The sequence below is a fragment of the Oncorhynchus gorbuscha genome, unplaced genomic scaffold (assembly GCF_021184085.1).
Source record: "Oncorhynchus gorbuscha isolate QuinsamMale2020 ecotype Even-year unplaced genomic scaffold, OgorEven_v1.0 Un_scaffold_3403, whole genome shotgun sequence".
Taxonomy (NCBI): domain Eukaryota; kingdom Metazoa; phylum Chordata; class Actinopteri; order Salmoniformes; family Salmonidae; genus Oncorhynchus; species Oncorhynchus gorbuscha.
In genome coordinates this window covers 34,104-49,716 of record NW_025745199.1, presented here as the reverse complement: position 1 = coordinate 49,716, position 15,613 = coordinate 34,104, and the positions used below count along the sequence as shown (strand labels likewise).

Here is a 15,613-nt window from a genome sequence, read left to right as displayed (position 1 = left end):
TCACCTCTGGTAGTCTGTCTTCCCCATCAGGCTGGTCCCGTTAACCGCTAGTATCCCTTACCTCTGGTAGTCTGCTCCTATCAGGCTGGAACCCTAGTATCCTCACCTCTGGTAGTCTGCTCCTATCAGGCTGGTCCCGTTAACCCCTAGTATCCTCACCTCTGGTAGTCTGCTCCTATCAGGCTGGTACCCCTAGTATCCTCACCTCTGGTAGTCTGCTCCTATCAGGCTGGTCCCGTTAACCGCTAGTATCCTCACCCTGGTAGTCTGCTCCTATCAGGCTGGTACCCCCTAGTATCCTCACCTCTGGTATTCTGCTCCCTATCAGGCTGTTCCCCCAGTATCCTCACCTCTGGTAGTCTGCTCCTATCAGGCTGGTCCTCCTAGTATCCTCATCTCTGGTATTCTGTCTCCTATCAGGCTGGTCCCGTTAACCGCCAGTATCCTCACCTCTGGTAGTCTGCTCCTATCAGGCTGGTACCCCTAGTATCCTCACCTCTGGTAGTCTGCTCCTATCAGGCTGGTCCCGTTAACCGCTAGTATCCTCACCTTTGGTAGTCTGCTCCTATCAGGCTGGTCCCGCTAGTATCCTCACCTCTGGTAGTCTGCTCCTATCAGGCTGGTCCCGTTAACCGCTAGTATCCTCACCTTTGGTAGTCTGCTCCTATCAGGCTGGTCCCGCTAGTATCCTCACCTCTGGTAGTCTGCTCCTATCAGGCTGGTCCTCTAGTATCCTCACCTCTGGTAGTCTGCCCTATCAGGCTGGTCCCGTTAACCGCTAGTATCCTCACCTCTGGTAGTCTGCTCCTATCAGGCTGGTCCCCTAGTATCCTGACTCTGGTAGTCTGCTCCTATCAGGCTGGTCCCGTTAACCGCTAGTATCCTCACCTCTGGTAGTCTGCTCCTATCAGGCTGGTCCCGTTAACCGCTAGTATCCTGTCTCAATCCTCAGCCTCCCGTCGGACTCCGCCGGACCGTCTGGTATCAGAGTTCTGATATAGATCCCTGGAGCATTCAGAGGCGTGTGCTGGAGGAGGAGAGAAGTTTAGCCATTTAAATGTTACCACCTGCTGTGTTTATCCAAACACTATCGCCGGGTGTACATTTGGTCTTTGAATAAGTGTGTGTGTGTGTGTGTGTGTGTGTGTGTGTGTGTGTGTGTGTGTGTGTGTGTGTGTGTGTGTGTGTGTGTGTGTGTGTGTGTGTGTGTGTGTGTGTGTGTGTGTGTGTGTGTGTGTGTGTGTGTGTAAATGAGTGTATAAGGCCGGGATTCCATGGGATGGTGGATTTAGACATACGCAGCATTTAAAGGTAATGTCCCCATTGTGTCGTCATACGCAGCATTTAAAGGTAATTTCCCCATTGTGTCGACATACGCAGCATTTAAAGGTAATGTCCCCATTGTGTCGACATACGCAGCATTTAAAGGTAATGTCCCCATTGTGTCGACATACGCAGCATTTAAAGGTAATGTCCCCATTGTGTCGACATACGCAGCATTTAAAGGTAATGTCCCCATTGTGTCGCCATACGCAGCATTTAAAGGTAATGTCCCCATTGTGTCGACATACGCAGCATTTAAAGGTAATTTCCCCATTGTGTCGTCATACGCAGCATTTAAAGGTAATGTCCCCATTGTGTCGACATACGCAGCATTTAAAGGTAATTTCCCCATTGTGTCGTCATACGCAGCATTTAAAGGTAATGTCCCCATTGTGTCGTCATACGCAGCATTTAAAGGTAATGTCCCCATTGTGTCGACATACGCAGCATTTAAAGGTGATTTCCCCATTGTGTCGACATACGCAGCATTTACTTTGAATGTGGTCTCCGCGAACTCCGAACATTACCTTTAAAAAGTGCGTCGCAGACTTTTACATTTGATTTAACCTTCATAAGAAACGTTGTGAGTGATCTCTAATGTTAAGAAACGTTGTGAGTGATCTCTAATGTTAAGAAACGTTGTGAGTGATCTCTAATGTTAAGAAACGTTGTGAGTGATCTCTAATGTTAATGTATATATACCTCCATGTGTATCTCTTTAAGAAACGTCGTGAGTGATCTCTACTGTTAAGAAATGTTGTGAGTGATCTCTAATGTTAATGTATATATACCTCCATGTGTATCTCTTTAAGAAACGTTGTGAGTGATCTCTACTGTTAAGAAATGTTGTGAGTGATCTCTAATGTTAAGAAACGTTGTGAGTGATCTCTAATGTTAAGAAACGTTGTGAGTGATCTCTAATGTTAAGAAACGTTGTGAGTGATCTCTAATGGTAATGTATATTTACCTCCATGTGTATCTCTTTAAGAAACGTTGTGAGTGATCTCTACTGTTAAGAAATGTTGTGAGTGATCTCTAATGTTAAGAAATGTTGTGAGTGATCTCTAATGTTAAGAAACGTTGTGAGTGATCTCTAATGTTAAGAAACGTTGTGAGTGATCTCTAATGGTAATGTATATTTACCTCCATGTGTATCTCTTTAAGAAACATTGTGAGTGATCTCTACTGTTAAGAAATGCTGTGAGTGATCTCTAATGTTAAGAATTGTTGTGAGTGATCTCTAATGTTAAGAATTGTTGTGAGTGATCTCTAATGTTAAGAAACGTTGTGAGTGATCTCTAATGTTATTACCTGGTACTCCCTGTATATAGCCATGTTATTACCTCCCTGTATATAGCCATGTTATTACCTGGTACTTCATGTATCTAGCCATGTTATTACCTGGTACTCCCTGTATATAGCCATGTTATTACCTGGTACTCCCTGTATATAGCCATGTTATTACCTGGTACTCCCTGTATATAGCCATGTTATTACCTGGTACTCCCTGTATATAGCCATGTTATTACCTGGTACTCTCTGTATATAGCCATGTTATTACCTGGTACTCCCTGTATATAGCCATGTTATTACCTGGTACTTCCTGTATATAACCATGTTATTACCTGGTACTTCCTGTATATAGCCATGTTATTACCTGGTACTTCCTGTATATAGTAATGTTATTACCTGGTACTTCCTGTATATAGTAATGTTATTACCTGGTACTCCATGTATATAGCCATGTTATTACCTGGTACTTCCTGTATATAGCCATGTTATTACCTGGTACTTCCTGTATATAGCCATGTTATTACCTGGTACTTCCTGTATATAGCCATGTTATTAACTGGTACTTCCTGTATATAGCCATGTTATTACCTGGTACTTCCTGTATATAGTCATGTTATTACCTGGTACTCCCTGTATATAGCCATGTTATTACCTCCCTGTATATAGACATGTTATTACCTGGTACTCCCTGTATAGAGCCATGTTATTACCTGGTACTCCCTGTATAGAGCCATGTTATTACCTGGTACTCCCTGTATATAGCCATGTTATTACCTGGTACTCCCTGTATATAGTAATGTTATTACCTGGTACTCCCTGTATATAGCCATGTTATTACCTGGTACTTCCTGTATATAACCATGTTATTACCTGGTACTTCCTGTATATAGCCATGTTATTACCTGGTACTTCCTGTATATAGTAATGTTATTACCTGGTACTTCCTGTATATAGTAATGTTATTACCTGGTACTCCCTGTATATAGCCATGTTATTACCTGGTACTTCCGGTATATAGCCATGTTATTACCTGGTACTTCCTGTATATAGCCATGTTATTACCTGGTACTTCCTGTATATAGCCATGTTATTACCTGGTACTTCCTGTATATAGCCATGTTATTACCTGGTACTTCCTGTATATAGCCATGTTATTACCTGGTACTCCCTGTATATAGCCATGTTATTACCTCCCTGTATATAGACATGTTATTACCTGGTACTCCCTGTATAGAGCCATGTTATTACCTGGTACTCCCTGTATATAGCCATGTTATTACCTGGTACTTCCTGTATATAGCCATGTTATTACCTGGTACTTCCTGTATATAGCCATGTTATTACCTGGTACTCCCTGTATATAGTCATGTTATTACCTGGTACTCCCTGTATATAGCCATGTTATTACCTGGTACTTCCTGTATATAGTCATGTTATTACCTGGTACTTCCTGTATATAGCCATCTTATTACCTTCCTGTATATAGCCATGTTATTACCTGGTACTCCCTGTATATAGCCACGTTACCTGGTACTCCCTGTATATAGCCATGTTATTACCTGGTACTTCCTGTATATAGCCATGTTATTACCTCCCTGTATATAGCCATGTTATTACCTGGTACTTCCTGTATATAGTAATGTTATTACCTGGTATCTGTATATAGTATATAGTCTACACCTGTTGTTTATAGAGCATGTGTTAGTCTACACCTGTTGTTTATAAAGCATGTGTTAGTCTACACCTGTTGTTTATAAAGCATGTGTTAGTCTACACCTGTTGTTTATAGAGCATGTGTTTGTCTACACCTGTTGTTTACATGTGTTAGTCTACACCTGTTGTTTATAAAGCATGTGTTAGTCTACACCTGTTGTTTATAAAGCATGTGTTAGTCTACACCTGTTGTTTATAGAGCATGTGTTAGTCTACACCTGTTGTTTATAGAGCATGTGTTAGTCTACACCTGTTGTTTATAAAGCATGTGTTAGTCTACACCTGTTGTTTATAAAGCATGTGTTAGTCTACACCTGTTGTTTATAAAGCATGTGTTAGTCTACACCTGTTGTTTATAAAGCATGTGTTAGTCTATACCTGTTGTTTACATGTGTTTGTCTACACCTGTTGTTTATAAAGCATGTGTTAGTCTACACCTGTTGTTTATAAAGCATGTGTTAGTCTACACCTGTTGTTTATAGAGCATGTGTTAGTCTACACCTGTTGGTTACATGTGTTAGTCTACACCTGTTGGTTACATGTGTTAGTCTACACCTGTTGTTTATAAAGCATGTGTTAGAGCATGTGTTAGTCTACACCTGTTGTTTATAAAGCATGTGTTAGTCTACACCTGTTGTTTATAAAGCATGTGTTAGTCTACACCTGTTGTTTATAAAGCATGTGTTAGTCTACACCTGTTGTTTATAGAGCATGTGTTTGTCTACACCTGTTGTTTACATGTGTTAGTCTACACCTGTTGTTTACATGTGTTAGTCTACACCTGTTGTTTACATGTGTTAGTCTACACCTGTTGTTTACATGTGTTAGTCTACACCTGTTGTTTACATGTGTTAGTCTACACCTGTTGTTTACATGTGTTAGTCTACACCTGTTGTTTATAAAGCATGTGTTAGTCTACACCTGTTGTTTATAAAGCATGTGTTAGTCTACACCTGTTGTTTATAGAGCATGTGTTAGTCTACACCTGTTGTTTACATGTGTTAGTCTACACCTGTTGTTTATAAAGCATGTGTTAGTCTACACCTGTTGTTTATAGAGCATGTGTTAGTCTACACCTGTTGTTTATAGAGCATGTGTTAGTCTACACCTGTTGTTTATAAAGCATGTGTTAGTCTACACCTGTTGTTTTCATGTGGAAAAATCCCATTCTATTTGCTTTTACTCACCAGTCCGTCTATGAGTCCCATGCCCAGTCCGTAGGGTCCCTTGTTCAGCTCCACTACAAACACCAGACAACACTCATCATCAGGTAGCAGGGCCTCGGGAGGCACAGGGAAGGGGAACTCACTTAAACTACCTGTAGAAAGGACACACACTACAGCTAGACACACACTACAGCTAGACACACTACAGGTAGACAGATACACACTACATCTAGAGACACACGACAGGTAGACACACACACACTACATCTATATACACACTATAGCTATACACACACACACTATAGCTATACACACACACTACAGCTATACACACACACACTAGAGCTACACACACACACTACAGCTATACACACACTACAGCTATACACACACACTAGAGCTAGACACACACACTACAGCTATACACACACTATAGCTATACACACACTAGAGCTAGACACACACCCTACATGTAGTACTGAACACTGGCCACCAGGGAGACATGTAGTACTGAACACTGGCCACCAGGGGGAGACATGCAGTACTGAACACTGGCCACCAGGGGGAGACATGCAGAGTTTCAGGGAACAACAGTAGTACTGAACACTGGCCACCAGGGGGAGACATGTAGTACTGAACACTGGTCACCAGGGGGAGACATGTAGTACTGAACACTGGCCACCAGGGGGAGACATGCAGAGTTTCAGGGAACAACAGCAGTAAAGAACACTGGCCACCTGGGGGAGACATGCAGAGTTTATCTGGGAACAACAGCAGTACTGAACACTGGCCACCAGGGGGAGACATGTAGTATTGAACACTGGCCACCAGGGGGAGACATGTAGTACTGAACACTGGCCACCAGGGGGAGACATGTAGTACTGAACACTGGCCACCAGGGGGAGACATGCAGTACTGAACACTGGCCACCAGGGGGAGACATGTAGTACTGAACACTGGCCACCAGGGGGAGACATGTAGAGTTTATCAGGGAACAACAGCAGTATTGAACACTGGCCACCAGGGGGAGACATGTAGTACTGAACACTGGCCACCAGGGGGAGACATGTAGTACTGAACACTGGCCACCAGGGGGAGACATGTAGTACTGAACACTGGCCACCATGGGGAGACATGTAGTACTGAACACTGGTCACCAATAATCATAATAATATATGCCATTTAGCAGACGCTTTTATCCAAAGCGACTTACAGTCATGTGTGCATACATTCTACGTATGGGTGGTCCCGGGGATCGAACCCACTACCCTGGCGTTACAAGCGCCATGCTCTACCAACTGAGCTACACAGGACCACAAGGGGGAGACATGCAGTACTGAACACTGGTCACCAGGGGGAGACATGCAGTACTGAACACTGGTCACCAGGGGGAGACATGCAGAGTTTATCAGGGAACAACAGCAGTACTGAACACTGGTCACCAGGGGGAGACATGCAGTACTGAACACTGGCCACCAGGGGGAGACATGCAGTACTGAACACTGGCCACCAGGGGGAGACATGTAGTACTGAACACTGGTCACCAGGGGGAGACATGCAGTACTGAACACTGGCCACCAGGGGGAGACATGCAGAGTTTATCAGGGAACAACAGCAGTACTGAACACTGGCCACCAGGGGGAGACATGCAGTACTGAACACTGGCCACCAGGGGGAGACATGCAGAGTTTATCAGGGAACAACAGCAGTATTGAACACTGGCCACCAGGGGGAGACATGTAGTACTGAACACTGGCCACCAGGGGGAGACATGCAGAGTTTATCAGGGAACAACAGCAGTCCTCTCAGTTACGTTGCCAGTCAGATCTCATGTTACGGTGTATTTCATATAGATTACGTCAAAAGGTATTATATTTCCTTATATGTTGCCTGTACAGGAGGTTATATCCTCAAGTCCAGTGCTCATGTTATTGTTTTATTTATAAATGTATGTTACATTCTGTAAAAAACTATATCGCTGTAAATATGTCAGTCAGGTCCATAATTATTGGCACCCTTGATAAAGATTAGTATAAAGAGAGGGGAAATATTATCGGCACCCCTGATTAGTATAATACATAGAGAGGGGAAATATTATGTTCAGTCTTAGACCGTTCCTCCATACAGAATCCTACCAGATGTTTAATGAGTTCTAGAACACACTGGGAGGGATCTCAGACCGTTCCTCCATACAGAATCCTACCAGATGTTTGATGAGTTCTAGAACCCACTGGGAGGGATCTTAGACCGTTCCTCCATACAGAATCCTACTAGATGTTTGATGAGTTCTAGAACACACTGGGAGGGATCTTAGACCATTCCTCCATACAGAATCCTACCAGATGTTTAATGAGTTCTAGAACCCACTGGGAGGGATCTCAGACCGTTCCTCCATACAGAATCCTACCAGATGTTTTATGAGTTCTAGAACACACTGGAGGGATCTTAGACCATTTGTCCATACAGAATCCTACCAGATGTTTGATGAGTTCTAGAACCCACTGGGAGGGATCTCAGACCATTCCTCCATACAGAATCCTACCAGATGTTTGATGAGTTCTAGAACCCACTGGGAGGGATCTCAGACCGTTCCTCCATACAGAATCCTACCAGATGTTTGATGAGTTCTAGAACACACTGGGAGGGATCTTAGACCATTCCTCCATACAGAATCCTACCAGATGTTTAATGAGTTCTAGAACCCACTGGGAGGGATCTCAGACCGTTCCTCCATACAGAATCCTACCAGATGTTTGATGAGTTCTAGAACAACACTGGGAGGGATCTTAGACCATTTGTCCATACAGAATCCTACCAGATGTTTTATGAGTTCTAGAACCCACTGGGAGGGATCTCAGACCATTCCTCCATACAGAATCCTACCAGATGTTTTATGAGTTCTAGAACACACTGGAGGGATCTTAGACCATTTGTCCATACAGAATCCTACCAGATGTTTGATGAGTTCTAGAACCCACTGGGAGGGATCTCAGACCATTCCTCCATACAGAATCCTACCAGATGTTTTATGAGTTCTAGAACACACTGGAGGGATCTTAGACCATTTGTCCATACAGAATCCTACCAGATGTTTGATGAGTTCTAGAACACACTGGGAGGGATCTTAGACCATTCCTCCATACAGAATCCTACTAGATGTTTGATGAGTTCTAGAACACACTGGGAGGGATCTTAGACCATTCCTCCATACAGAATCCTACCAGATGTTTGATGAGTTCTAGAACCCACTGGGAGGGATCTCAGACCGTTCCTCCATACAGAATCCTACCAGATGTTTTATGAGTTCTAGAACACACTGGAGGGATCTTAGAACATTTGTCCATACAGAATCCTACCAGATGTTTGATGAGTTCTAGAACCCACTGGGAGGGATCTCAGACCATTCCTCCATACAGAATCCTACCAGATGTTTTATGAGTTCTAGAACACACTGGAGGGATCTTAGACCATTTGTCCATACAGAATCCTACCAGATGTTTGATGAGTTCTAGAACCCACTGGGAGGGATCTCAGACCATTCCTCCATACAGAATCCTACCAGATGTTTGATGAGTTCTAGAACACACTGGAGGGATCTCAGACCATTCCTCCATACAGAATCCTACCAGATGTTTGATGAGTTCTAGAACCCACTGGGAGGGATCTTAGACCATTCCTCCATACAGAATCCTACCAGATGTTTGATGAGTTCTAGAACCCACTGGGAGGGATCTCAGACCATTCCTCCATACAGAATCCTACCAGATGTTTTATGAGTTCTAGAACACACTGGAGGGATCTTAGACCATTTGTCCATACAGAATCCTACCAGATGTTTGATGATTTCTAGAACAACACTGGGAGGGATCTTAGACCATTTGTCCATACAGAATCCACCCAGATCCTTGATATCTGTCGGTCTGCACTTATCGACTATCCTCTTCAATTCAAACCACGGGTTCTCAATGGGGTTCAAGTCAGGAGACTTTCCGGTCCTTCGTAGCTAAGTTGGTCATTCATGGTGCTTGTAACGCCCGGGGTAGTGGGTTCGATACCCAGGACCACCCATAAGTCAAATGTATGCACGCATAACTATGCCGCTTTGGATAAATGGCATATTAATACAGGGCAATAAATGCTAAATGTAAAATGTTCCCATGTTTCATGAGCTGAAATAAAAGATCCCATTAATGTTCCATACGCACAAAAAACAGCTTATTTCTCTCAAATTTTGTGCACAAATGTGTTTACATCCCTGTTAGTGAGCATCTCTCATTTGTCAAGAGAGTCCATCCACCTGACATGTGTGGCATATCAAGAAGCTGATTAAACAGCATGATCATTACACAGGTGCACCTTGTGCTGGGGACAATAAAAGGCCACTCTAAAATTTTGTCACACAATTCTACAGATGTCTCAAGTTTTGAGGGCAATTGGCCTGCTGACTGCAGGAATGTCCACCAGATCTGTTGTTCATTTCTCTACCATAAGCCGCCTCCAGCGTAGTTTTAGAGAATTTGGCACTAAGTCCAACCGGCCTCACAACCGCAGACCACGTGTAACCAGACTGGCCCAGGACCTCCACATCCACAGGCCACGTGTAACCAGGCCAGGAACTCCACATCCACAGACCAGGTGTAACCAGACTGGCCCAGGACCTCCACATCCACAGGCCATGTGTAACCAGGCCAGGACCTCCACATCCACAGACCAGGTGTAACCAGCCCAGGACCTCCACATCCACAGACCACGTGTAACCAGCCCAGGACCTCCACATCCACAGACCACGTGTAACCAGCCCAGGACCTCCACATCCACAGACCACGTGTAACCAGCCCAGGACCTCCACATCCACAGACCACGTGTAACCAGGCCAGCCCAGGACCTCCACATCCACAGACCACGTGTAACCAGGCTGGCCCAGGACCTCCACATCCACAGACCACGTGTAACCAGGCTGGCCCAGGACCTCCACATCCACAGACCACGTGTAACCAGGCCAGAACCTCCACATCCACAGACCACGTGTAACCAGGCCAGCCCAGGACCTCCACATCCACAGACCACGTGTAACCAGGCTGGCCCAGGACCTCCACATCCACAGACCACGTGTAACCAGGCTGGCCCAGGACCTCCACATCCACAGACCACGTGTAACCAGCCCAGGACCTCCACATCCACAGACCACGTGTAACCAGCCCAGGACCTCCACATCCACAGACCACGTGTAACCAGGCCAGCCCAGGACCTCCACATCCACAGACCACGTGTAACCAGGCTGGCCCAGGACCTCCACATCCACAGACCACGTGTAACCAGGCTGGCCCAGGACCTCCACATCCACAGACCACGTGTAACCAGCCCAGGACCTCCACATCCACAGACCACGTGTAACCAGGCCAGGACCTCCACATCCACAGACCACGTGTAACCACACCAGCCCAGGACCTCCGCATCCACAGACCACGTGTAACCAGCCCAGGACCTCCTCATCCACAGACCACGTGTAACCAGGCCAGGACCTCCACATCCACAGACCACGTGTAACCAGGCCAGGACCTCCTCATCCACAGACCACGTGTAACCAGCCCAGGACCTCCACATCCACAGACCACGTGTAACCAGCCCAGGACCTCCACATCCACAGACCACGTGTAACCAGGCTGGCCCAGGACCTCCACATCCACAGACCACGTGTAACCAGCCCAGGACCTCCACATCCACAGACCACGTGTAACCAGGCCAGAACCTCCACATCCACAGACCACGTGTAACCAGGCTGTCCCAGGACCTCCACATCCACAGACCACGTGTAACCAGGCCAGGACCTCCACATCCACAGACCACGTGTAACCAGCCCAGGACCTCCACATCCACAGACCACGTGTAACCAGCCCAGGACCTCCACATCCACAGACCACGTGTAACCAGGCCAGAACCTCCACATCCACAGACCACGTGTAACCAGCCCAGGACCTCCTCATCCACAGACCACGTGTAACCAGGCCAGGACCTCCACATCCACAGACCACGTGTAACCAGCCCAGGACCTCCACATCCACAGACCACGTGTAACCAGCCCAGGACCTCCACATCCACAGACCACGTGTAACCAGCCCAGGACCTCCTCATCCACAGACCACGTGTAACGAGCCCAGGACCTCCACATCCACAGACCACGTGTAACCAGCCCAGGACCTCCACATCCACAGACCACGTGTAACCAGCCCAGGACCTCCTCATCCACAGACCACGTGTAACCAGGCTGGCCCAGGACCTCCACATCCACAGACCACGTGTAACCAGGCCAGGACCTCCACATCCACAGACCATGTGTAACCAGGCTGGCCCAGGACCTCCACATCCACAGACCACGTGTAACCAGGCTGGCCCAGGACCTCCACATCCACAGACCACGTGTAACCAGCCCAGGACCTCCACATCCGGCTTCTATACCTGCAGTATCGTCTTAAACCAGCCACCCAGACAGCTGATGAAACTGAGGAGTAGTTTTGTCTGTAATAAAAGCCCTTTTGTGGGGAAAAACTCTTTCTGATTGGCTGATCCTGGCTCCTCAGTGGGTGGGCCTATGCCCTCCCAGGCCCACCCAAGGCTGCACCCCTGGCCATATCATGTGAAATACATAGATTAGTGCCATAATGAATGTATTTAAATTGCCTGCTTCTATGAACTGTGACTCAGTAAAATCGTTGAAATTGTTGCATGTTGCATTTATATTTTTGTGCAGATATTTAAAAAAAAAATATATATATATATATATACACTGAGATTTCAAAACATTAAGGACACCTGCTATTTCCATGACATAGACTGACCAGGTGAAAGCTATGAGGGGGAGTGTGGCTAATGTTCGGTCTACTCCGTTTATACATTAAACAAAAGTATTTAGTCACTTTATCAAGGGTGCCAATAAAGGGGCAGCAGGGTAGCCTAGTGGTTATGTCATGTTTTGTCATTAATTATCATGTCTTGTCCCCGTGCTTCCCCTTCTATTCGTTTCCCTCTGCTGGTCTTATTAGGTTCTTTCCTCTTTCTATCCCCTCTCTCCCCTCCCTCTCTCACTCTCTCGCTCTCTTCTCTCTATCGTTCCGTTCCTGCTCCCAGCTGTTCCTATTCCCCTAATCAATCATTTAGTCTTCCCACACCTGTTCCCGATCCTTTTCCCTGATTAGAGTCCCTATTTCTCTCCTTGTTTTCCGTTCCTGCCCCGTCGGATCCTCATCTATAATTCACCGTGCTGTGTCTATGTTTTGCCCTGTCGTGTCGTGTTTCCCTCAGATGCTGCGTGGTGAGCAGGTGTCTGAGTCTGCTAGGTTCAAGTGCCTTCCCGAGGCAACCTGCAGTTCTCGATCAAGTCTCCTGTCTGTTCTCGTCTTTACGAGTAGTATTATGCTTTTTGTTTTGTAAAGTTTCTTTCTGGATTAAAGACTCTGTTTTCGCCAAGTCGCTTTTGGGTCCTCATTCACCTGCATAACAGGTTAAGGCGTTAGACTAGCAACCGGAAGGTTGCAAGTTCAAACCCCCCGAGCTGACAAAATCTGTCGTTCTGCCCCGGAACAGGCAGTTAACCCACTGTTCCTAGGCCGTCATTGAAAATAATACAAAAGTATTTAGTCACTTTATCAAGGGTGCCAATCATTCTGGACCTACCTATTTGTCTTGGATGATTCCATATTATACTTCTCTATTGCCATGTGTATATTACCCATATATAAACAGGAGTCTTTACCCTCTAGTCCGTTGTGTATATTACCCATATATAAACAGGAGTCTTTACCCTCTAGTCCGTTGTGTATATTACCCATATATAAACAGGAGTCTTTACCCTCTAGTCCGTTGTGTATGTTATCCATATATAAACAGGAGTCTTTACCCTCTAGTCCGTTGTGTATATTACCCATATATAAACAGGAGTCTTTACCCTCTAGTCCGTTGTGTATATTACCCATATATAAACAGGAGTCTTTACCCTCTAGTCCGTTGTGTATATTACCCATATATAAACAGGAGTCTTTACCCTCTAGTCCGTTGTGTATATTACCCATATATAAACAGGAGTCTTTACCCTCTAGTCCGTTGTGTATATTACCCATATATAAACAGGAGTCTTTACCCTCTAGTCCGTTGTGTATATTACCCATATATAAACAGGAGTCTTTACCCTCTAGTCCATTGTGTATATTACCCATATATAAACAGGAGTCTTTACCCTCTAGTCCGTTGTGTATATTACCCATATATAAACAGGAGTCTTTACCCTCTAGTCCGTTGTGTATATTACCCATATATAAACAGGAGTCTTTACCCTCTAGTCCGTTGTGTATATTACCCATATATAAACAGGAGTCTTTACCCTCTAGTCCGTTGTGTATATTACCCATATATAAACAGGAGTCTTTACCCTCTAGTCCGTTGTGTATATTACCCATATATAAACAGGAGTCTTTACCCTCTAGTCCGTTGTGTATGTTATCCATATATAAACAGGAGTCTTTACCCTCTAGTCCGTTGTGTATATTACCCATATATAAACAGGAGTCTTTACCCTCTAGTCCGTTGTGTATATTACCCATATATAAACAGGAGTCTTTACCCTCTAGTCCGTTGTGTATATTACCCATATATAAACAGGAGTCTTTACCCTCTAGTCCATTGTGTATATTACCCATATATAAACAGGAGTCTTTACCCTCTAGTCCGTTGTGTATGTTATCCATATATAAACAGGAGTCTTTACCCTCTAGTCCGTTGTGTATATTACCCATATATAAACAGGAGTCTTTACCCTCTAGTCCGTTGTGTATATTACCCATATATAAACAGGAGTCTTTACCCTCTAGTCCGTTGTGTATATTACCCATATATAAACAGGAGTCTTTACCCTCTAGTCCGTTGTGTATATTACCCATATATAAACAGGAGTCTTTACCCTCTAGTCCGTTGTGTATATTACCCATATATAAACAGGAGTCTTTACCCTCTAGTCCGTTGTGTATATTACCCATATATAAACAGGAGTCTTTACCCTCTAGTCCGTTGTGTATATTACCCATATATAAACAGGAGTCTTTACCCCCAGGTCCGTTGTGTATATTACCCATATATAAACAGGAGTCTTTACCCTCTAGTCCGTTGTGTACATTACCCATATATAAACAGGAGTCTTTACCCTCTAGTCCGTTGTGTATATTACCCATATATAAACAGGAGTCTTTACCCTCTAGTCCGTTGTGTATATTACCCATATATAAACAGGAGTCTTTACCCTCTAGTCCGTTGTGTATGTTACCCATATATAAACAGGAGTCTTTACCCTCTAGTCCGTTGTGTATATTACCCATATATAAACAGGAGTCTTTACCCTCTAGTCCATTGTGTATATTACCCGTATATAAACATGAGTCTTTACCATCTAGTCCGTTGCTTTTCTTCTTGTCCATTGAATGTGTCCTATTACTGCAGCCGTTGACCTGGGGGGCGTGTCCAACCAGGTCAGCCCCACCCCCCTCGGGGTTCCGGGGCGTGTTGGGCGAAGTCAGGAGGCACGAAGGGTCCTGGTTGGTCGGCCGGAAGTGGGGGGCGGTGCCATTTCTCCTCACACTGTTGTGACATTGGCCTGGGGTTCTGTCCCTCACCCACTCCTCCACCCTCCTGACCGGGGACTGTTGTGGGACGGAGGGAACTCCCTCTGGAGGTTGTGAGGGGGGGGGGAATAAAACAACACACAGTTAGAATACTGTTAAAGGCAGGACTGTGTGTGTGTGTGTTGCCTGCAGTGGGCCTCTCTCAGTAACACCAGAGAATTATCCATCCAGCCTTCCTGATTCACTACTTACTGGTCCTAAAGCCTTAATCTGATTACCATGGCTGTCCTGTCTGGGACTTGGCTCCTCCTCCAGGGTGGCTGTCTGGGACTTGGCTCCTCCTCCAGGGTGGCTGTCTGGGACTTGACTCCTCCTCCAGGGTAGATGTCTGGGACTTGGCTCCTCCTCCAGGGTAGATGTCTGGGAGTTGGCTCCTCCTCCAGGGTGGCTGTCTGGGACTTGGCTCCTCCTCCAGGGTGGCTGTCTGGGACTTGGCTCCTCCTCCAGGGTGGC

At 45.4% G+C, this 15,613-nt stretch overlaps 1 protein-coding gene across 1 annotated transcript in view; it reads right to left on the bottom strand.

The window, feature by feature from the left end:
* Window positions 1-888: 888 nt before the first annotated feature.
* LOC124017846 (ras-associating and dilute domain-containing protein-like) overlaps window positions 889-15,613 on the bottom strand; it is a gene marked incomplete at both ends in the record, with an annotated part of 47,580 nt that continues 32,855 nt past the window's right edge. The window contains 4 exon segments of the mRNA XM_046333080.1: window positions 889-943; window positions 946-1,027; window positions 5,517-5,647; window positions 14,926-15,178. Coding sequence (XP_046189036.1) covers window positions 889-943; window positions 946-1,027; window positions 5,517-5,647; window positions 14,926-15,178 — 521 coding nt within the window.